Source organism: Ailuropoda melanoleuca, chromosome 10, assembly GCF_002007445.2.
Source record: "Ailuropoda melanoleuca isolate Jingjing chromosome 10, ASM200744v2, whole genome shotgun sequence".
In the NCBI taxonomy this organism is placed as follows: Eukaryota; Metazoa; Chordata; class Mammalia; order Carnivora; family Ursidae; genus Ailuropoda; species Ailuropoda melanoleuca.
This window is the reverse complement of record NC_048227.1, coordinates 59,992,100-60,014,043: the sequence shown is the minus strand read 5'-3', so window position 1 is coordinate 60,014,043 and position 21,944 is coordinate 59,992,100. Positions and strand designations below refer to the sequence as shown.

Sequence of the window (21,944 nt, the reverse complement as noted above, 5' to 3'; positions counted from 1 at the left end):
ACTCTGGATCAATTGTCGTTGTTTTCTCATTTAGAGGGTCTTCATTTCCACAAACATTTCCTGTTTCTGTACGTTGTTGTCTTCTTTGGTGATCTGTGCAAAGGCCCCCCCACCCCCGTTTTCTATTACAGACCATTTAACATGTGTTTCTGAACATGGAGAACAACCGATTTCCTTCTTAAATCTCTGCTTTCAAGTGTCTGACATTTGTGGCTGAGCTCGGACCCGCTGTGCCTGTGACCCAGGGGACACGGTGCCTTTGAGGGAACGGGCATTGCAAGCTAGGCGCTTCCTCGGCAGGCAGAGGTGAGGTACCTACTTTTCTTCACTTAGGAAGAAGTTAAACAGAAAGACCATAGCCCAGTAGGACACGGTTGTATAGAAGAAAGGCTATTTTTAGCAGTGACATCTATTCTTCTTTTTATTGAATAGATGCATTCAAACCAATTGATATTTGAGCCAATTTTTCTCAATCCATGAAGAGCTTTTAGAGAAAAGGAAGAAAATAATGGCGGGACCTGTGTTCTCTGGGTGTTGTAGTTAGTTCTGTGGGGAAAACCTGTTCCAGGACTCTCCTCACTTGTCATATTTAAAATGAATGTAGCACTTTTGGTATTTTTGCTTGGTTCCTCTCATCTTTCTTCTTGAGGGTGTGAATGATGGAGACACATTTGAAACCTGTTTCCTCTGGGTATCATTCACTCTGGAAAAGCCGATTGAGATGTTTAAGTGGTCCCTTTCTTCTTGACAAATCTCAGCAGTTTGCTACCAGGCCTGGGGGCTTTATTATCCTAAGTGACTTTGCTACCTATAAATTACAGCCACAAGTAGCCAAAGGGAATGAGTTAACCAGATCTCTGAAAGAATGTAACCAACGTTTCTTCAATTATTAGCAGAACAATTGACTTCCATCTGCTCAGGGCACCTGCAACCTGGCCTGCAGCCATGTTACCCATAATTCCACCACTCAAAGACTGTTTCTCTTGAATTATAATTTTTACCTTGGTACAAGTTCTAGGATATCAGCCTACTCTCAAATTTTATATGTATCCTAGTATTTTCCTTCCTTACAGACCCAAGTGGTCTGGCAATGGACCTCAACCAGTGTTGGAAATACTCCAAATCGTTTGCCTGCTCTGCCCAAGTCCACTTCCCAGGGAAATCTGCTCAGATCTGGGGGTTCACTATCTGGACAGTATCCCCCCATGCCCTGCCTCTCTGGTCTCAGGTTTTGGATCAGAGGAAACTATCAGTTAATTCAGGTTCAGTTGCAAGTAACAGAAACTCCCCCAAATAGTTGCTTAAACAAGATGGGCATGCATTTCTCTCTCACATAAAAGAAGCTTGGATGTAGGCACTCTAGGGCTGCTGTGGCGACTTCAGTCAGTAACCCAAGCTCTTCCTGCTCACATTCCGCTACCTCAAGGGTGTGGCCCTTGGGCTCTTGGCCATCATATCATCACATCTAACCCCAAGGGAATGTCCCAGAAGACTTATGCAACACTTTTGCTTATATCTCATTGCATAGGATTTAGCCTCAGGCCTACATGGAGATTCAAGGGAAGTTGGAAATGTAGTCTTTTGGCTTGGTGACAACTAAAGGTTAAGGTTTTAGCAGGCTCTGCTAAAAGGATCCAACTATAAACTGAGTTAAGCCAGTCAGATTCTTAAGAATTTATACTAAGGGATTCTAAAACTGTTTCCTGATAATGGCAGGCTCTGGAGACATGCAGCTTGGGCCGACAGTCCAGGTTGCTCAGGTTTTTCCAGAAGAAGCCAGGCAAGAGAGGAGGCAGAGAAGAGCAGAGGAGGAAACCCAAGGGGCCATGTACTTCTGGGGAAGCATCGAGAATGACCTCAGGTCCTGACCCAGTTCCACTTCTTGTGAGGTCTGACTGGACAGTCAATTCTGCATTCCTCAGAAAGCTCACATTTTTAAAAACTGCTTTTTAAAAATCATTATATTAAGGAGGGAGAACGGATGGGGGCTGGAGAGTTTCAGATTTTCTCCAAAAGAAGTTATTTTTCCTGCAGTAATTTTAATAGGAAGGATGCTTTTTATAGCTATAAGTGTAAAATCTAAGTATCACGGGGCAAACTCAGCATTTGGTGACTTTTAGCTTTTGCTTAAAAATCTTATCGATTCTTTTCTTATTACCAGTCAGAGATGTTTTATTTATCTTTATCTCCTTTACCAGTGTTATCACCTATTGTTAGGATAAACAAAGTCAAAACTACACAAACAAAGCTCTGTGTTGCCCAGGCAACAGTTTTTCTTATATTAGTGGTAGCTCCTGAATGTGTTATTAGTTCCTGGTTGAGATCTTGTTGTAACCAATGGTGTTCTTAGTAACGCAGATTACATTCTTTAATTACTAGACTTGAGTTATGGCCCATTTGTATGGCAAAAGCTCATGGTGTAGGAGTAATGCTTGTATTTAATTTCCTGTCCATGGATTCCATGGGGAAATACTTTATCATAATCCTCCTTTCACCTTGAGCTCATTTAAGTAGATTCTCTCATTTCAATCAAAAATCCTCATCTAAGTCAGCTTATAAAAAAACAAGTGGATCCTTGAGTTGGGAAACTATCCACTAGACCGAGGGTTGGCAAACTGCTTCTATTAAGGGCCTAGTAATAAAGATCTTAGGTTTTGCAGACCATACAGTCTCCGTTGCAACCACTCAACTCCTCAACTCTGCCACTATAGTCGGAGAGCAGTGAGATAATTTGTAAACAAATGGTCATGGCTGTGTTCCAATAAAACTTTATTTACAAAAACAGGCAGAGGGCCAGATTTGGCATCAGGGCTACAATTTGCCCCGCCCTAAACCATAACCTCCATGTGGGCAGGAACATGTCTGATTCATTTAACATTTTCCACCCAACTCCAAACACCAAATCTGGTACTTGATACACATTTGTTGAATCACTGTGTGAGTAAACTATCAATGTGACATTAGTAGACAGGTTATCTCAGCTTAAATTTGAAAAAAAAAAACGACTAAGCTTCACTCAACAAGCTCTTTTGTTGGCTTTCTAATTGATTTTCCTTAAAAACTGTGAAAGTCTATCTACTAATATCTCGCAGCTTGAGTATACCACGGAGAATACATTAATGGCCTGGATTCTCAGGCAATTGAATGATTTAAGCAGCCAGAAGGCATAGGACAAAGACAGTTTTCTTAGGAACGGAGCCATTATGTCAGTGCCCTCATCCAGGCCCGCACATTCCCTTGACATTATTCTACTAGGCTGGGACCAGGAAGGAGTGTCAGGGTGTCCTCTGGTAAGGGAACAGATGAAAGCTGTGTCTGTTCCCTGCTTTTGTGGTCTCTGCAGCCGCCAGGCTATTGTGTGTGGGATTTGGTTCCTACTAGGAGATGAATGAGAGAAAATTTTAAAAAAACAGGGGCCTAGTGTCAGGAAACTGTATTGGCAGAAAGCCTTCTGGGTAAGCTCAATACCTTGTCTCAGCCTGGCCCTTCCCACATTGACCCCTGCATCCTGCTGTCCACCTAGCCCACTGATGGTACCCTTAATATGCCTGGTCTTCTCCCATGGCTTCCCTTACTTTTGTACCCACTCAAATGTGAGTTAACTTCCCTGAACAAAATCCTATTTGGCTGTCTGGACCACAGGTCTTCAACCCTGACTGTGCATGGGAAAAACAAAACAAAACAAAAATTTAATATCTATGCCTGCCTACAGACCAGCAAAATTAGAAAGTAGGCATCAGTATTTTTTAAAAGTACCCCCCACCCTCATCTTGGTGATTTCAATGTGCATCCATAATTGAGACACACTGATAGAGATTTCCAATACTGACTGTCCATCACAATCACCCGGGGAGCTTTTAAAAAAGATCTAGATTCCAGACCTAATAAATCAGGATCTCAGGGGGTGGTGGGACCTGGGAATGCATATTTTTGAGAACTACTCTGGGAGCTTTTTGATGAACAGCCAGGCCTGAGAACCAGGCTTTAGGCCATGCCAGGCACATGCTGTTATGACATGCTGGGCGTGGGCACAGTCATGCTAGCCATCTGAGTCCATGGGAGGGGTAGAGAACTGCACTAGGTCAAAAGATGGAGGTGAGCTCTGGCCTGCTCATGGTCATTCAGCCCGCACTGCTCAGGTCCCATAGATCTCTGACCTGGACCCTCCGACTCAGTCCCTCAGCCAAGCCAAGCTTGATAGTGTGCGGGAGGCCCACCCTCATCCAAGTCCTGGGATGCTTAAGATGGGAGACTTGAAAATGTTCAAATGCTGGAGGAAACCGGCCCTAGAGTGGGAGTAACTGAAGAGCCAACCACAGAGAGTTAATTGATGTACCAGATCCTTGGGGAAGGTAGGGGGTGGGGGGACAGTAGGGAGACTTCTTCCGCTGAGACAGCAGGCAAGCCAGGACAGGGGAAGCAGATGTGGGTGCATTTGTAGGTATGGAGTTCTCTTTTGACGAACTTGCTGGTTCCCTGTGAAATGGGCAGCAAATTCTTTTGCTGATAACAAGTGAGGAACTGCAGGACAGGAAAGGAGCTTTAAGACAGGGGGAAATGTTAGAAGAGGCATCTGGAAGAGATCTGACCATGGGGGCATGAAATAAATCACTAAATAATGCTCAGAGGTGGTCACCCTAAATTGATGGTGCCCCAAATCTGCAAAATTCACTCATTCATTCATTCATTCATTCATTCACTCATTCATGGCATATTTATTAAATGCCTACAATATGTTGGTACTATTCCCAAACTGAAGAGAAAGAATGGTGAATGAGAAAAAGCTCTTGTCTTCATGGAACTTATAAGCCATCAGGGGAAACAAAGTACACATATACATACCCTAATGTACAGAGGTGTTACACGCTATGAAGAAAAACATTTTTAAATTTAATTTATTTTTAAAATTTTTTTTGAAAAAAATTTATTCTATTTTTTTATTTTTTAAAAGAATTTATTATTTGAGAGAGAGAGACAGAGACAGAGTATGAGCAGGGGTGGAGGGGCAGAGGGAGAAGGAGAAGCAGGCTCCCTGCTGAGCTGGGAGCCCGACACGGGACTTGATCCCAGCACCCTGGGATCACGACCTGAGCCGAAGGCAGATGTTTAACTGACTGAGCCATCCAGGCGCCCCTGAAAAAATTTTTTTTAAGCAGGGAGGATCAAGGCTCCTATTTTATACAGTGATGTGGTTAGGCCTTTCTGAGCAGGTGGCACTTGAATGAAGCCTGAGGAAAGTGAGGGAAGTACAATCCATGTGAATAACTGGGAGATGAATATTCTAGGCAGAGGGAGGAACAGGTGCAAAAGTCTTTGAGTGGAGAGTGGAGGAAGTGCAGTGTGCTTGGTCTGCATAAGCAACAGCAAGGGGGCCAGTGTGGCTGGGTGCAATGGAAGGGAGAGAGAGTGGAGACGATTAGGTCAGAGATATAGACCCAGGTCAGATCATCTAGGGTTGGGGGCCATGATGAGGATTTCAGATTTTGTACTAAGTGCAATGGGAAACTATCAGAGAGTTGAGAATAATAACATTATCTGCTTTTACTCTGGTTGCTGTGTGGAAAATAAACTGAACAGAAGGCCAAGAAGCAAAAAGGAAGACAGTATTGAGGGGGGGGGCTTGGATGAGGGTGGTGGAGGGGGTAGGAGTGGCTGGATTCTGTATATATATGACTATGGGATTGGCTAATGGATCTGATGTGGAGTGTGAAAATCAAAGAGGTAAAGCTGACTCCAGGGCTTGTGGTCTGAGCATTTGGATGAATGGAGCTGCTATGCTTGGGAGAGCACTGAGGGGGAGAAGGTTTAGTTGGAGGGTGGAGGGTATAAATAAACAGAAGTGTTGGGCGTGTTCAACTTGAGACGCGTATTAGACACCCAAGGGGAGATGTTGAGGGTGCAGTTAGATATATGAGCCTGGAGTTCAGGGACCAGCATATTTACTAGCGTATTTAAAACTACGGTAGTTGATGAGATCTCCCAGGAAATGACTTAAAAAAGAAAAGGAGATACCTGAGGGGAGAGAAAGAAACTAACAGCTATTGAACACCTACTATAGACTAGGTGCTGCTACGTGGGCTATCCCTTTAACATTTCAGAAGTTAGAGATACTAGACTTCCCATTTTACACCTGGAGGGACATAACATGTCCAAGGTCACATAGTTAGCAAATGGTCAGAATTTGAACTGGTTCTGCCTGGTTCTGAAGCCCATATACTTTCATTGTCCCTTCCTTCCTCCCTTCCACCCTTCCTCCTCTCCTCCTTTCTCTCTCCCTTTTTAAGGTATAATTTATATACAGTAAAGTGTATAAAACATACTTGTATAGCTTACTACCTACACATACACTTAATTATCACTCAGATCAAGATATAGAATATTTACAATACTCCAGAAGGTTCTCTCATGCTCCTCCTACCTTACATCCCTCCAAAGGTAACCACTTGTGATAGTTAATTTAATAGTCAACATCATGGGATGCCCAGATACCTGGTTAAACATTATATCTGGGTGTGTCTGTGATGGCGTTTCTGGAAGAGACTATCATGTGAATCAGTAATCTCAATGAAGTAGGTTGCCCTCCCCAATGGGCAGACATCATCCAATCCACTGAGGGCCTGAGAGGAACAAAAAGGTACAGGAAGGGAGGAATTGCCCTTCATCTCTCTCTCTCCCTCTCTGCCTGCTTGAGATGGGACATCAGTCTTCTTCTACCCTTGGTGCTCCTGGTTCTCAGGCCTTCAGACTGAAACTGGAATCTACACCATTGGCTCTTAGGCCTTCAAGCTACACCACTGGCCTTCTTGGGTCTTCAACGTGCAAAGTGCAGACTGTGGGACTTTTCAACCTCCATAATCATTATGAGCCACCAGTCAGAGTCAGGGCTTATGAAGGTCAGGTGATCAATGGAGTATTAGTTCAGGTCTGTTTCACAGTGGGTCCAGGAGATCCCCAAACCCACCCCGTGATTATCTCTCCAGTTCTGGCATACGTAATTGGAATAGATCTACTCAGCAGCTGGCAGAATCCCCACATTGGTTCGCTGATCTGAGGAGGGCTACTATGGTGGAAAAGATCAAGTGAAAGCCACTAGAACTGCCTCTACCAAGGAAAATAGTAAACCAAAGGCAATATCACATTTCTGGGGGCATTTCAGAGATTAGTGCCACCATCAATGACTTAAAAGTTGCAAAGATAGTGATTCCCACCACATCCTCATTTAACTTACCTGTTTGTCCTGTGCAGAAGACAGATGGGTCTTGGAGAATGACAGTGGACTATTGTAAGCTTATCCAGGTGGTGGCTCCAATTGCAGCAGCTGTACCAGATGGGGTTTCATTGTTTTAGCAAATTAGTACATCCCCTGTTACTTGTTATGCAACTATTGAACTGGCAAATGTTTTTTTTCTGTCTCTGTCCATAAGGTCTATTAGAAACAATTTACTTGTAGCTGGCAAGGCCAGCAATACACCTTCACTCTCCTACCTCAGGGGCATATCAGCTCTCCAGCCTATGTCATCATTTAGTTTGCAGGGATCTTGATCACCTTTCCCTTCCACTAGACATCATACTGGTCCATTACATTGATGACATTATGCTGATTGGATCTGGTGATCAAGGAGTAGCGACTACTCTAGATTTATTGCTAAGACGTTTGCATGTCAGAGGGTGGTATAAATCTGACAAAAATTCAGGGACCCTCTACCTTAGTGAAATTTCTAGGTCTCTAGTAGTGTGGCATGTCAAGATATCCCTTCTAGGTGAAGGATAATGATTGCTTCTGGCCCCACTTACAACCAAAAACGAGGCACATCTAGGGGAACTCTTTGGAGTTTGGAGGCAATGTATTCCTCCTTTGGGTGTGTTACTCTGGCCCATTTACTGAGTGACCTGAAAAGCTACTAGATTTGAGTGGGTCTAAAAACAAGAGAAGGCTCTGCAACAGGTCCAGGTTGCTACGTAAGCTGCTCTGCCACTTGGGCCATATGATCCAATAGATCCATTGGTACTTGAAGTGTCAGTGACATAGGTATGCTCTTTGGAACCTTTGACAGGCTCTTATAGGTAAATCCCCAGACCGGTCCTTAGGATTTTGGAGCAAAGCCCAGCTATCCTCTGAAGATAACTGCTCTCCTTTTGAGAAACAGCGCTTGGCTTCCTACTAAGCCTTAGTAGAGACTGAAGACTTAATCATGGACTACCAAGTTACCATGTGATCTGAGCTGCCCAACATGAACTGGGTGTTATCTGACCCACAAAACTATAAAGTTGAGCATGCATAGCAGTACTCCATCATCACATGTAAGTGGAATGCATGTGGTTGGGTATAGGCAGGCCTTGAAAACGTAATTAAGTTACATGAAGAAGTGACCCAAATGCTTACAGTGCCCATTCCTGCTACACTGCCTTCTCTTTCCCATCCTGCACCTGTGGACTGATGCGGAGGTCCTTAGGATAAGTGGAAGAGTGGAAGAGAAGCTTTGGGCCTGGTTTACAGATGCTTCTGTATGATATGCAGGCACCACCTGAAAGTGAACAGCTACCGCCCTACAGTCCCTTCCTGGGACATTCCTGAAGAGCAGTGGTGAAGAGAAATCCTCCCATTGGATAGAACTTCACCTAGCTGTTCACTTTGCTTGGGAGGAGAAATGACCGGGTGTGTGATTATATACTGATTTATGGCTAAGGGTTTGGTTGAATGGCCAGGGACTTGGAACATGATTGGAAAATTAATGGCAAAGAAATTTGGGGAAGAGGTATGTGGCTAGATCTTTCTGAATGGGCAAACAATGTGAGGGTATTTGTGTCCCATGTGAATGTTCACCAAAGAGTGCCCTCAGCAGAGGAGGATTTTAATAATTGAGTCGATAGGATGACCTAGTCTGTGGATACCAACGTGCTTCTTTCTCCAGCCAGCACTGTCATCTCCAAATGGGCTCATGAACAAAGTGGCCATGGTGACAGGGATGGAAGTTAGGCACGGGCTCAGCAACATGGACTTCCACTCACCAAGGCCAACCTGCCTATGGCGACTGCTGCGAGTCCAATCTGCCAGCAGCAGAGACCAACACTAAGGCCCGGAGATGTCACTGCTGCCTGGGGGTGATCAGCCGGCCGCCTGGTAGCGGGTTGATTGCATTGGACTACTTCCCTGTTGAAAGGGGCATGTTTTGTTCTTACTGAAATAGACACTTACTCTGGATATGGATTTGCCTTCACTGCACGCAATGCTTCTGCCAAAACTACCATCTGTGGATTTATAGAATGCTTTATCCACCGTCATATTATTCTACGCATTGCTTCTGATCAAGGAACTCACTTCCCGGCAAAAGAAGTATGGCAATGGGCCCACGCTTATGGAACTCACTGTTCTTATCATGTTCCCCACTCATCCTGAAACAGCAGAGAAATGGCCTTTCAAAGACTCAGTATAGTGCTATGTAGGTGGCAGTACCTTGCAGAGCTGGGGCAAGTTTCCCAGAAGGCTGTCCTATCTTCTGAATCAGCATCCAGTATATGGTGCTGTTTCTCTCACAGTCAGGATTCACAAATCCAGGAATCAAGGGGAGGAAATGGGAATGGTACTGCACACTATTACCCCTAGTGACCCACTAGCAAATTTTTTGCTTCCTTTTCCCACAGCTTAGCCTCTGCTGGCCTAGAAGTCTTAGTAGTCCGGAAGGAGGAATGCTTCCATCTGGAGACACAAGGATCTTTTTGAACTGGAAGTAAAGACTGTCACCAAACCACTTTGGGGTCCTTATACCTCTGAATCAACAGGCAAAGAAGGGGGTTATAGTGTTTCCTGGGGTGACTGAGCCTGACTACCAAGGAGAAATTGAGCTAGTCATCCACCATGGATAGAAGGAAAAATACGTTTAGAATATAGGAGATCCTGAAGAGCATCTCTTACCAGCACCATTCCCTATGATTAAGGTCAGTAATATAACAACCCAATCCAGGCACAACTGTGAATGGCCCAGACCCTTCAGGAATGAAGGTTTGGGTCATCCACCCGGTGAAGGACCATGACCAGATGAGGTGGTTGCTGAAGGCAAAGGGAGTATGGAATGGATAGTGGAAGAAGGCAGTTTTATAAATACTAGCTTCATCCATGTGACCAGTTACAGAAATGAGGACTGAAGTAGTCATGAGTATTCTTCCTTATGTTGTTATGTTTTTATGAATAAGTTGTGTGTGTGTGTGTGTGTGTGTGTGTGTGTGTGTATGTATGTACTGCTATTTGCAGCACAGTAAGCAATGTTTATGGTTATGATTTTGGGTCATTGGGAAAAAAATAAATTGAATTTGGTCCTTTTTCTCTTTACCTGAGGCTGGGAAAAGTGGAAAGCACTTGAAAAAAAAAGTTTCATAGAAAGTAATTTAAATAAAGGTATTTAATACTTCAACACTGGTCTTCAGTTTTCCTGGAACGTCACTCATTCAGAATACAATGCAGTAGAATTGCTCAACACTTACTCTCCCTATAATGTGCCTGTCTGTACTGTAGAGTCTTGAAAGGTAAAAACTACGTTTCCTAGACTCTCTTACAGTTAGCGTTCTATATGTGATTTCAGTTCTTTTGGACTGATGCATTTCTATGAAACTTGAATTTGGAGCTGAGGGACGTGTGGAAAGAGGCAGGGCCAGCAACATCCAGTCCCGCTGGAGCAGACGGCTGCAGAGGCTTCATGGCTCCACCTCAGCCCCTCCCTGGTTCTGCGGCACCCCCTCGCCATGGCAGCTGCTCCCCCAACTGTGGCAGACACAGCGGTGAGTCGTTCTCCATAGCTCAGTCTGCACCTGCTCCTCTACTCTCCCATGATTTAGGAAGCCACACAACACTTGGAAATAAGTACCTTTCCGCTTCCATGAACTCAAGGGTAGCATCTGTCGTCCGCGACTGAATGCTGTATACCAGCGGCACTGGTGCCCGAGAAACCAGCACCGTGCTCTGCGTCACTCAGTCCCCAGTGCCTGGTAGCGTGCAGCCCAGGAATCAGGATGACGTCAGCCTGTACGTAGAATAGGCAGCATCCAAGCTGAGTGACTTCAGGGCATGCCCTCTAGTCCCTGAGTTTACAGCCCTCAAATTGGACGTGAAATTCCATTCTTAGGATTTCATTTCCTCACCCCTCTCTAAACTGTTTCTGTGTGCATCACACCCCTGTTGGACCATCTCTTATAATACATCACAATTTTTAACAGGAATGGCATTTCCTCTCTGTTCTGCTCTTTGGGGATGATAGGTTGTGGGAGAGAATGTGCATGCAGGATGGGGAGAGAAGATGTATCGGAGTCTGAAGCAGAGGCAGAGGAGGTAAAAATATTTTGGAAGGTGTAGCTTCCTAAACAGAGACTGGTGACTTACAACTTAATGTGACTGTCACGCAGATCCCAGTTGAGAGTTGGTCCTGATCAGGTAGAATTTGGGTGGGCAGCGCTGTGGAGTAGAAGGTGGAAACGTTTGGGAAATCCACATACAGTGGGTCTCTGCTGGAGCTGGAAGTGTCTGTTGACAAGGGCGTGGTGTGCAGAGCGTGCACATTATGAAGATACATTTTGTGGAGGGTGGGCCATGCTTTTTCCTGTTCGGGCTTAAGGAAGAGGAGAGGACGCTTCTCTGCAGGGATGGGAAGGGGGTGTGTGAACAGTGGACAGTGCATTTGTTAGTCCTAACATTTGGAAGGAGACAAAGGAGAGTGTGCTTTGAGGAGAGGAAGGGAGAAGGTAATGGGACGATTTCTACTGCCAGACTAGGCAGGGCTGCTGGAATTTCTCTTCTGACTAATCCAGGAAGGGTTTGGAGGGGTGGCGCCATTCTTTCTTCTCTTTGTCACTCATGTATTAAATAGCTCTGGGCTTCAAGTTGGAATGATTGTAAAGAGCTATTCAGAGACAAGGGAGCTGACTGCGTGGTCAGCAGAATCCTGGGCTTTTAATGGGAGAAGGCTGTGAGCTGGGATCATTAGGGGTATTTTAAAGTTCCAGAGAACAAGCTTCTCCACAAAGCATTTCTCCTTTTTCCCAGGAGAGTTAGAAACACTTTCACAACTAGCTAATTTTAATCTTCCCAACATCCTTGTGAGGTAGGTAAAAAGATATATTCTTACACTTTTTTTTAACAGATCATAACATTTCATGACAAGTAGTTTCCAAAGAAACCACGTGGGGCCAAAGTGTGAAGCCAGTCAGAGCGGTCTGTCTTCTGAGAGCAGGGCTGCTATTCTTCTTGCTGAAGCATTTTGTTTAGTCTGTGCTTTCTTCTCTTTATTCTGATCTTCCAGCTATTGACGGTCTTCCATGCAGTAACGCAGGACTTAGCATTGACCGGTAACAGATTCAAAGAGTGTTAATTATGAAGGCTTTCCTATGGTTCCGAGTCTAGTCCGCGTACAGAATATGCTTGTCTCTCCAGGCACTTAGAGAGGTTTCAGAGTTGCAGAGAATTTCCCTGATACATGAAGCCGTTGACCCTTAGGAGCTGTCTTTTGTTCGGCACCTCAAAAAGCCTTTTCTAGAGCATGAACTGCTAATGAAAGGCAGAATTAAAAAAAAAAAAAGACATTGCTTATCATTATCTTCCCAACTTCTATTGTCTGAGGAGAGAAATAATTCTATTGATCTGCCCAGCTAAGATTTACCCCTGTCAGTAACAAAGACTTAATCTCTAGCGGTGGTGGATGAAAAATAGACGACCAGGCAATTTATCCTGGGATGTTAAAGCCTGAAAGATAATGGAGCTTCTCCCCTTTGTTTAACATGGGATTTGAAACAAGCTTCACAGAAATAGTGGTATGTCATTAAAGCATGGTGGTCAACAAGATAAAGACTTTTATGTTAAAGAGGGTCTCTCGGTTTTAAAGAGATCCAATGGTGACAGATTGCGGATTGAGTTTTGATTTTTTATTTCTTATGGATGAAGTTTTAAGGTATCTCCTTTTCATATTTAATTTAATTGTTCAAAAAGCTTAGGGCTGGAGGACTCTTGTGAAATCCACACTCTTTTGCTCTTAAACCAGAATTAGGCAAAATGAAGAATTTGGTTATATGTAGTGCCAGTGCTCACCAGTTATGATAATAACCTCACCCTTACTCTGAAATTGAATGCTGGAATACGATTGTATTTTGTGGTTTGGAATCTATTTTCATTATTGTCCAGCAAACTTATGAGGACTCTAATCTAATGTATTCAATATACGAAATCAAGATTCCCTTAAAAATCCCATCAGCTTTTAAGGGTCTCAAGAAAGACTCTTTAGGGGAGCACCTGGCTGGCTCAGTTGGTAGAGCATATGACTTTTGATCTTGGGTTGTGAGTTTGAGCCCCATATTGGGGGTAGAAACTACATAAAAAAATAAAATATAAAATCTTAAAAGAACTTGGATGTATTATAGCAGCGCTCAGAGGCTATTCTCAGTGCATTCTGTGAGGCTGCAGGCAAAGCGAGAGGATTTATTCTGAAGCAATTGTGCTGCACTATCACCTAATTTTGTGTGAAGTAAATGCATAGGTGGGCAATGACCACTTAATTTTGTTCGATCTCTGTGCTCAAGCCTTATAAAATTCTATCAATTTCTGGGAGAATGAAGAGAGAGATCACTGCAGTTTGGGGTGGAAAGAAAAAGCAGAGAAAGTTTCTGCATTCAGAATTTTACATTCAGAAGATGTGGAGTGAAGTTTCTTCAATGTCAACATATCTGATGTTTTGTGTTTTACTATTTGGTACTATTTTCATTTAGAAGTCTCTAAGGTGAAGGTTTCAGAGTGCTGTGATCTGCGTTCTTACGGTCTATAAAGGTCTTAAGCAGGCTCTACCTTGAATCCATACTTGTGTCTTCTGCTCAAAAACCATCCGTGACTCCCCATTCCTCATTAAATAAAATCCAAATAGCTCAGCTCTTTTCCAAACCTGCCCTGGATCTTCTTATCACCAGGACAGGGCGATCCTTTCGGGCAGTAAGAATAGTATAAGCAAAGGTCTAGAGGCAGGAAAGAGCAATGGATATTTGGGGTATAGCCAGTGAGGGGTGGCTGGCTGGCTGGGGGGGCGGGGTGGTGGTGGTGGTTGAAGTTGTCTGAAGGCTGAGTTCATAAATACCACATCCAGCATTGCAGGGTTCTTGAAATCCTTGGTTGTGCATATTTCACTGAGCTCCTCTCTGTGCAAGAGGCTGGTTACTGCAGGGAGACAAAAATAAATAATTCACCATCCCCAACCCTGCGTCTGCTGTGGGACTTCAGTCGGTGAACAATGGCTGCAGAGAGTTAGGTGCTGGGCTACCTGGGGGCCAAAGTTGGAGCAATAACGGAAATTTGTTCCCTGGTTTTTACATAACAATTTCCCCACACTACAGGCTGACTTAAAAACCCACAAAGCTGTTAAAATAAGAACCGCAGCTATTAAAAACCTGTTCCAGTGATCCCATGCTTTGCGGTTGAAGCGCTAATGGCATCTACACACCCACAATATTAGTAAGACACGGAAATTCGTCCCCCACCCCCACCCCGTCTTTGTCGTCCAGCTTAGAGCCGCTTTTCTCCTGGCTGCCCTTTGTAAGGAAACTGTTTCTCTCGCTTCCTCTCCTGGCAACAGCAACATTCTTTCAGACAGCGTTTGTCTCCCCTCTCTGAGCAACTGTCTAAGTCACCGGGGAAGCTGGGGGTGGGGGATGGAGGAGGGAGAATAGCTCCCTGCAAATTCTCAGCAGGCTTCTGCCCCAGGAACATTCCTCAAGGAGGTATGGGGGCATGTGGGCTCTGTGATGGGCCCTGTGTCTAACACGGACGGTGTAAGCTCATGGTCAAGTGAGTAGGACTGGCTCTGTCCTGAGACGCAGGTGATCCGTGGTCAGCATAATGGCCCTGACAAGGTCTGAAGGGCCAAGTGTAAAAGCGAGCACAGCCCACAGCATGAGAAAGGTAAACTCAGAGAGAAGAGCGGTGTGTGGTTCCCCGGCACACGAGACCTGCAGAAATCAGAAACGCAAAGGAGAAAGGACACGTTTTAGAACACTGCGGGTCAAAGTGGGAAGGAAAAGACCTGCCAGTTAAATTGGATCAAGGTGCTTTCCCAGAAACAGTGGAAAGCTTAGAAGGATACTCCCTGGCACGTGATGATTGTAAAGGAAAAAGGCAGCGGGCTGGGTTGGGACAACAGGTGCAGAGATGTGGTTTTCATGTTTCCTTTTATGTCAGTGGAGTAGAGGCCCAGGGAGCCCAAGCCCCAAACAAACACTTCAACACGAAGGGAAGAGGAACATAAAGTAGTGCAAAATGGTAAACGGATGTCCTTTCTGGCTCTCCGGGAACAATAGTAACGCATGACATACCCGTGATAGCACTTCCCATGCACCAGGCACAGTAGTCTCTATTCTTTAAATAGATCAATTTATTTACTCATCACATAGGAACTTACTATTATTATCCCCATTTTACAGATGGGGAAACTGAGGCCTCAAGCGGTGAGGTCACCGGTGCAAGGCTACACTGCCAGTGTAGTTTAAGGGAAGCCGAGCTTAGACTAGGGTCTTCTGCTTCACGCTGACTTTTTGGCTTTGTCCTTTAATCCACCTTCCTGAGACCATATCCGTTTAGCTCTCTGGGGTCCTCTGAGCTGAATGGCGTTGCAGCCTGGCTAGGGCTGCAGATTTCCAGGTGCTAGAGAAATAGGGCGGGAGGGCAGGCAGGCAGGAAGGAGTTGGGGAAGAAAAGAACGGCTCCCAAGCAGGCTCCTGAACTTTGGAATATGAAGACCCTTTGTTAATACTTCAGACTTTCTTAGTAACTGTACTTGGAGCCTTGAGGGAGAATAATTGCACCCATGGATCCATAGACACCGTGTAGTAACCTCTTCCTACATCCCACCCTTGACCCTCACCATTTCCATGTCTGGGGGCGGGGGTGGGGAGGGGGCTCTGTGCCAAGACTTCTCGAAGTTTAATCATGGATCACCTGAAACACGTTAAAATAAAGATTTTGGGGACTCACCTGTGACTTAATCTCTGGAGGTGGGGCTTCTGACCTACATTTAAGCAGCTCCCCAGGTGGTTCTCCTGCACGGCTGAGTCTGAGAATCCCTGCATCATGATCTGAAAATCATAGAGTTTTTATGCTTTCTCTAGGGCTAGAGTAGTAATGTGATGAGAAAGTAAAATGGCTTTTGACCTCAAGATTTTTAATGTATTCACAAGCTAAGTTGAAATGACAGAGCCTGGAGACTTTTGCCTTTGGGCATGCTGTGTTTCATTTTATCCTGCCAGTTCCCTGGTGATCTTTTCTGACCTTCAGAGGTTTTTTTTAAGCCCTTGACTTTGGGAAAATTTCAACCAGGAATGTTTCTGACTTCAAAGTGATCCGTAGCTGGGAGATTATTTCTGGCATGTGTCATAAAGATAAGATGAGCCAAGGGTGAGGGAGGGGAAATGCTCCCTAGGTGGTCCTAGGAAAGAAGCAATATTTTGATAACTCTTAACCTAAGCTGCTTTATTGTCATAAAATCCAGGACTGTCTCATTGTGGAGTTATTGTCTGTAAATAAACCTATCTAACAATATCTCAAATGTGTTTTCAGAATCCAGTCTGTGTGTGGGGGGGTGTCTTTTTTTAATTCCGTGTCCAGGTTGAGGGCTTACCTAAGAGCCATCAGCCCCCATAATTTCCATCCCATCCACACATCGTTCTCCCCATACCCACATCTTTCATTTTAGTTCCTCTTCCCCAATAGCTTGCATGAAACATTCCCTGATTCTTCCCAAGTCCCTCGGGTCAAAAATGTACCCGATGGGAGGTGGTACCGTTGAGTCATCCAATACAGGTTTGAGTATGATTCTTTTTTTTTGGGTAGGATGGATGAGCAACAGGTGCTGAAGAAATGTGCTCTTTTGGGTCTGACTTCAGCCTGGTTGGGTGTGATGTCTGTTTGTCAACAATTCCAGAGATGTGGTTGAGACCCATCCCATGCAGGGCATTGCAGGGATCCAGAGGTCAGACTCCACTGTATGTTTGAGAAACAGCTTAGGTAGAAGAAAGGTAAAGCAAGTCCACAAATGGTAGAGTAAGTTGAACACCAGGCATGGGAGAACACAGTGTTAGGAGATTCAAAAGAAGCAGGAAAGGCTCATGATCTCTCTCCCAGGCAGGCCAGGGCATGAAGCCATTCCCCAGGCATTTTCCATAAGGCTAGCTCAGAGCCAGCTTTCTTAGGTTGTGAGCTAAGCAGTGGTGTGATTTTAGGCAGGGCTCCCAGCCCCAAGCAGCAGTTCCAGTGTCTGTCTTTCTATTATAACTTCGTTCCTTTAGGTCTTGAAAGCTTTCATCTTGGTGAGCTCCTCCTTGAAATGAATACTTCTGATGTTGAACTGGCATCTAAATATTTAGCTATATCCTTCAGGTGGGGAGGATGACATTAATTGACACAGTCCTATGTAGGATACGGCTTGAGATGGGCATTTCAGGGGGAATCAAATGTGGGTTCAAGTGCAGTGATGGCAAAGTGGGAGGGAACTATAAATAAACCGCTTGGTTCATCTGTCTGCCAGAGGCTGGCTCAAGCTATTTTTTGAGGTTTCCCACTGATACCAACAAAGCAGTAGTTGATGGCCTTTGGATGGGATTGATCCAGGTTCTTTTGGTGGATTGAAAAATTAGTAATAGCACTTCATATCAAAGACCTACAATTTTGCTTTAACTTAGCATTTCTACTCTTAAGAATCATAACTGATTACAAATGCACACAGATTTGATTCATTTTTTCCTCTTTATTTCAACAGTTATTTATTGTGACATACTACATGCCAAATACAGTTCTAGGAACTGGGATTGTAGAAATAATCAAAGCAAATGGAACTCATGGAGCTTCCATTCTAGTTGGGAAAGATGATAATAAACAAGGCATCATGTTACCAAATCTCATGAGCAGTTTTCAGCTCACATTTTATTAGACCTCTCAGTGTCTTCCTTCTAGAAATAGTTTCATCACTTGGTTTCTGGGACAACACATTCTGTTCCCTTACTGTCTACCTATTTCAGTATCCTTTGTTGACTCTTCCTTATCTTTCTGACCATAAATTGGTGGACCCATAGCCAAGCCTTCAAATATTTCTTCCCTCCTTTATTCAATATCAATATGCCCATGATTTAAAATTTCGTTCGATTTCTAGCCCTCACTGCTCCCCTGAATTCCAGTCTTTTAAATGAGACTGGCTACTCGACATCCCCACTTACACGTCTAAAAGGCTTCCAAAATTTAACATGACCATCAAAATCAAACTCTTGATTTTCCAACCCAAATTACTCTTACTTTTAAGACTTTTCTTTCTCAGTTAATGGGAACTCTGTTCCTCCGATTACTCAGGAAAATCCTTGGAATCATCCATGGCCTCTTTCTTTCCTTTTGGTCCACTTCAGATCCATCAGATTTAGCTACTAAGATGTCCATCACAGTTTTGTTTATAAAATGAAAACTTGGAAATGATCTAATTATCCAACAGTGGAAGATTGGTTTAATTACAACACATGTGGCCATTGAAAATGATGTTATAGGTTAATAGATTACTGTTTAATGACCTTTTTATTATGGAAAATTTCAAACATGCTCAATAATAGAGATCTGTGAACCCCAACATCCAGCTACAACAATTATAATCTCAAAGTTCTTCTTACTTCATTTATACCCCCAGCTATTTCCACCTCTCCCACTGGATTGTTTCTAACTAAATCCCAGACATCATGTAATTTAATAGGTAAATATTTGTGCCATATACAAGAGCAGATGATAAAAAATAGGTGTATGTTTTCATTTTCGTGAACTATATGCACATATGCATGGAAAAAGGTCTTAGAGGATAGCTATCTCTGAATCCTGATGTATGAATGATTGTTAACATCTTCTTTTGGTTTGTCTACATTTTCCTCAATGAGCATGTATTACATGGATGGGGTGGGGGTGGGGTTCTATTCCTTTCTAAATTTGATTACTTTAATTCAGGCAGGATACTTCACAGTGAATGGGAAATAACCATTTTGGGGGAGGATCCTTGTCTCTCACCTTCTGTTTTCTCTTTGGACAGTCTATAATTAAAAATTGCCATATTAATATCCATTGTGACAGCAAGGTTTCTCAGCTTCAGCTTTGTGGACATTTGGGGCTGGATCATTCTTTGTTGTGGAGCGCTATTCCTTGTGTTTGAGGCTATCTTGCACCATATCTGGTCTCCCCCCATTAGATGGCCAGTTGCATCTCCCTCCCACCCTGGCCCATTGTAGAGACCAAAAATGTCTTCAGGAATTGCCAAATGTCCTTGGGGAGGCAAAAGTACCCCTGACTGAGAACCACTATGCTACCGCATGTGTGCTAATTTAAATGTACAGTGTCTAGGAGATTAGCAGTAAAAATGTTCTGTTTTACTCATTTTGCTGGCTGAAACCTCATGAAGGATATAATTTGTGATCTGATGAAAACTGCTTTTGTGGCTTACTGGCCTGCATATTTAAGTAACCAACCTATGACTCAGTGGTTAGTAATTATCTGCATTTTTGAAACATATCCAGAAATGAACATGGTAAGTTCAACTCCATGAGAAAAGCAAACGTCGTGAATGAAAGATGGCTTGTCAGTTAAGACAGTGATCAGTTAGATTTTCCTCTCCAGCCTACCAACTAACCTATTGCACCATTCATTATCATCCACGACACAGGGAAATGTGTGGAAGTTAAAAATGGGAAATTTCTTCCTAGAAAATTAATGATGCTGTATACACATAAACAATTCTTTTTTTTATTGCAATAAACACAGAGACAGTTGTAAAAGATGAGGGAAAAGGGCACTTAAATATTGCATTTTATTTGGATTTTTCCCTCATAATGGAAACATTATTAGAGAACCATAGAAATGAGATAAGGGAAAATATGAGGTCATCTTGCCCATTTTCTTCAAGAGCTACACTGTTCTGTGTGCCCCCTCCCACCTCCAGTCCAGAGGTTTAGTAAATATCCCCATTTTCATAATATAGGATACTCCTCATATTTCCCCCCCCTGGAGAGTAACTCAACACATGAGCAGAGGGCATAAGTTAGTGATATCATAATCTTCAAAAGATTACTTCTTTAGTTAGCGGGACTGTGTTGGTTGCATAGAAAATGAGGTTGATCAAACACAATACACATCATGTCTTAAATAGTTTTCCACCATTATACAACTGAATGGAGTACGTTTGGGAGTGTTAATGGTTGTTTTTTGCACTTGTTGGATACTCCTAATTCTAGCCAATGTATAAGATATTTATAATTCTCCTTATACATTCTTATGTTTACCCACTTTGGAATCAATGCTTAAATTTCATTTTTCATGATAACATCCAGGATTTTCTTTAATGGTAAATAATAAAAGCAATTACCATCAGTTGAATACCTTCTGTGAACCAGGTATTATTTAGGTCACTGAACATTTAATATTTTATGCAATCTATGTATCCTACCAGATATATAGGTCTATTTACATATGAGAGAATGGAGGCTGAGAGAGGGTAAGTACTTTGTCCAAGGTCTCACAACTTTGGAATGGCAGAGTCCTGATTCAGCACATAGTTCAAGTCTGACACCCAAACTTGTTATTTAAATAGTCACAGGATGTGAGGTTTTCTCTAAAAATTTGTTTCGGGAAAATGTACTTGCTTGAATTCTTTAAAAGAAAGCCAATCTGCAATAGCCTGAGGGCTGCATCTAAGAAAAAAAACAAAGGTCAATCATAATGAAACACTGAGGAGCTTGAGGACTGGGGTGGCCCAGGGAATGGACTAGATTGGGTAGTTAGACAGAGAGAGATAGTCCAGTGCTCTGTCCAGTGACAAAGAATAGATGGGGTCTTTCTTAAGTTAGATTTTAGAGAGAAGGGCTTCTTATGGAAAATTCCTGAGATTCAGGGAGTGGGGGAAGGGGACTCCATATTTGGTTTCTGTGTCCATGTCTTAGGCTGTTAGGGAAGAGACTAGGTCAGCGCGGGTAGTTTCGTGCAGTAGTATGGAAAATAAAAGTGTAGAGCATAAAAAGAAGTGGCCACAGTTAAAGAAAACAAACCCAAATCCAAACCGAAACCCCAAGCCCAAAACCTCAAACAGGTTGTGGGAAAGAATTCTAACAATTGAAAATGAACAGTCAACACCGGACTTCAGGCTGTGAGCGTTCAGCCTGATTAATTAAGGTCAAGGTGGTGATGGAAATACCAGCTGGGGAGCATTTTGCCGAAGATAAATTTGTCCTTCTGTATCTCTGCAAGACAGCAGGGAGGTGTGTGTTTGGAGCTAAATTAATTTGATTTACATCATGCCATGGTAACTTCTGTTCCCTCTCCCTGCTGTCAGATGTCTTAGCTGGCTCTTTCACTCTCCTTCACCCCCACACATTTCATAACACGGAGAGAAAGCATGGATTGGCTTCAGGCAGAATTTAGAAATGGAATAACTCTAATTTGATTATTCGGTATCGGGTGCTATTCTCTCCTCCCCCTCCCTTCTTTCTTGAAGGAGAGGAGTTGTAAACCCAAGCCTAAGCGCGATATATTTTTATCCTGTGCTTAATGGCACAAATTGCTTGACAATCAGAACTTGTTCCTTGTAGCAAAAGCTGGCAGCTCACCTATCTTCCCGTGTTTCTCCAACAATATTAATACTAGAAGTTACCACCCAGGACCCCGTTAGGAATGCGCTTTTTCTGGCCATGTGGCTTTTCGACTCCGCCAGGCTCTGGAGGCCGGGGCGGAGGGCGCCCCCTCGGGGACCCTCAGGGCTCGGGTTCTAGCCCCGCCGAGCCGCCTGCGCCCCGGCGCCCCCGCCCGGCCCGGCGCCCCTCGCCCCTTCCGGCGGCCGGGCGGGCTCAGCTGGGCCGGATAAGGTTACGCCGAGACTTTCTTGGACCGCAGGGAGGGAGGCGGGTCCGAGCCCGCGCCC

The 21,944-nt window shown here is 43.8% G+C and overlaps 1 protein-coding gene across 2 annotated transcripts in view; it reads left to right on the top strand.

Moving 5' to 3' along the window:
- The first annotated feature begins 11,266 nt into the window (after window positions 1–11,266).
- Window positions 11,267–21,944, top strand: part of METTL24 (methyltransferase like 24) — a 102,093-nt gene continuing 91,415 nt past the window's right edge. Inside the window, exon 1 of one of the 2 annotated variants that reach the window (XM_034668983.1) lies at window positions 11,267–11,320. In XM_034668983.1, the coding sequence (XP_034524874.1) occupies window positions 11,289–11,320 (32 nt within the window). In that variant the 5' untranslated portion in view covers window positions 11,267–11,288. The remainder of the gene's footprint in view (window positions 11,321–21,944) is intronic. The other variant, XM_034668980.1, reaches the window with a different exon arrangement.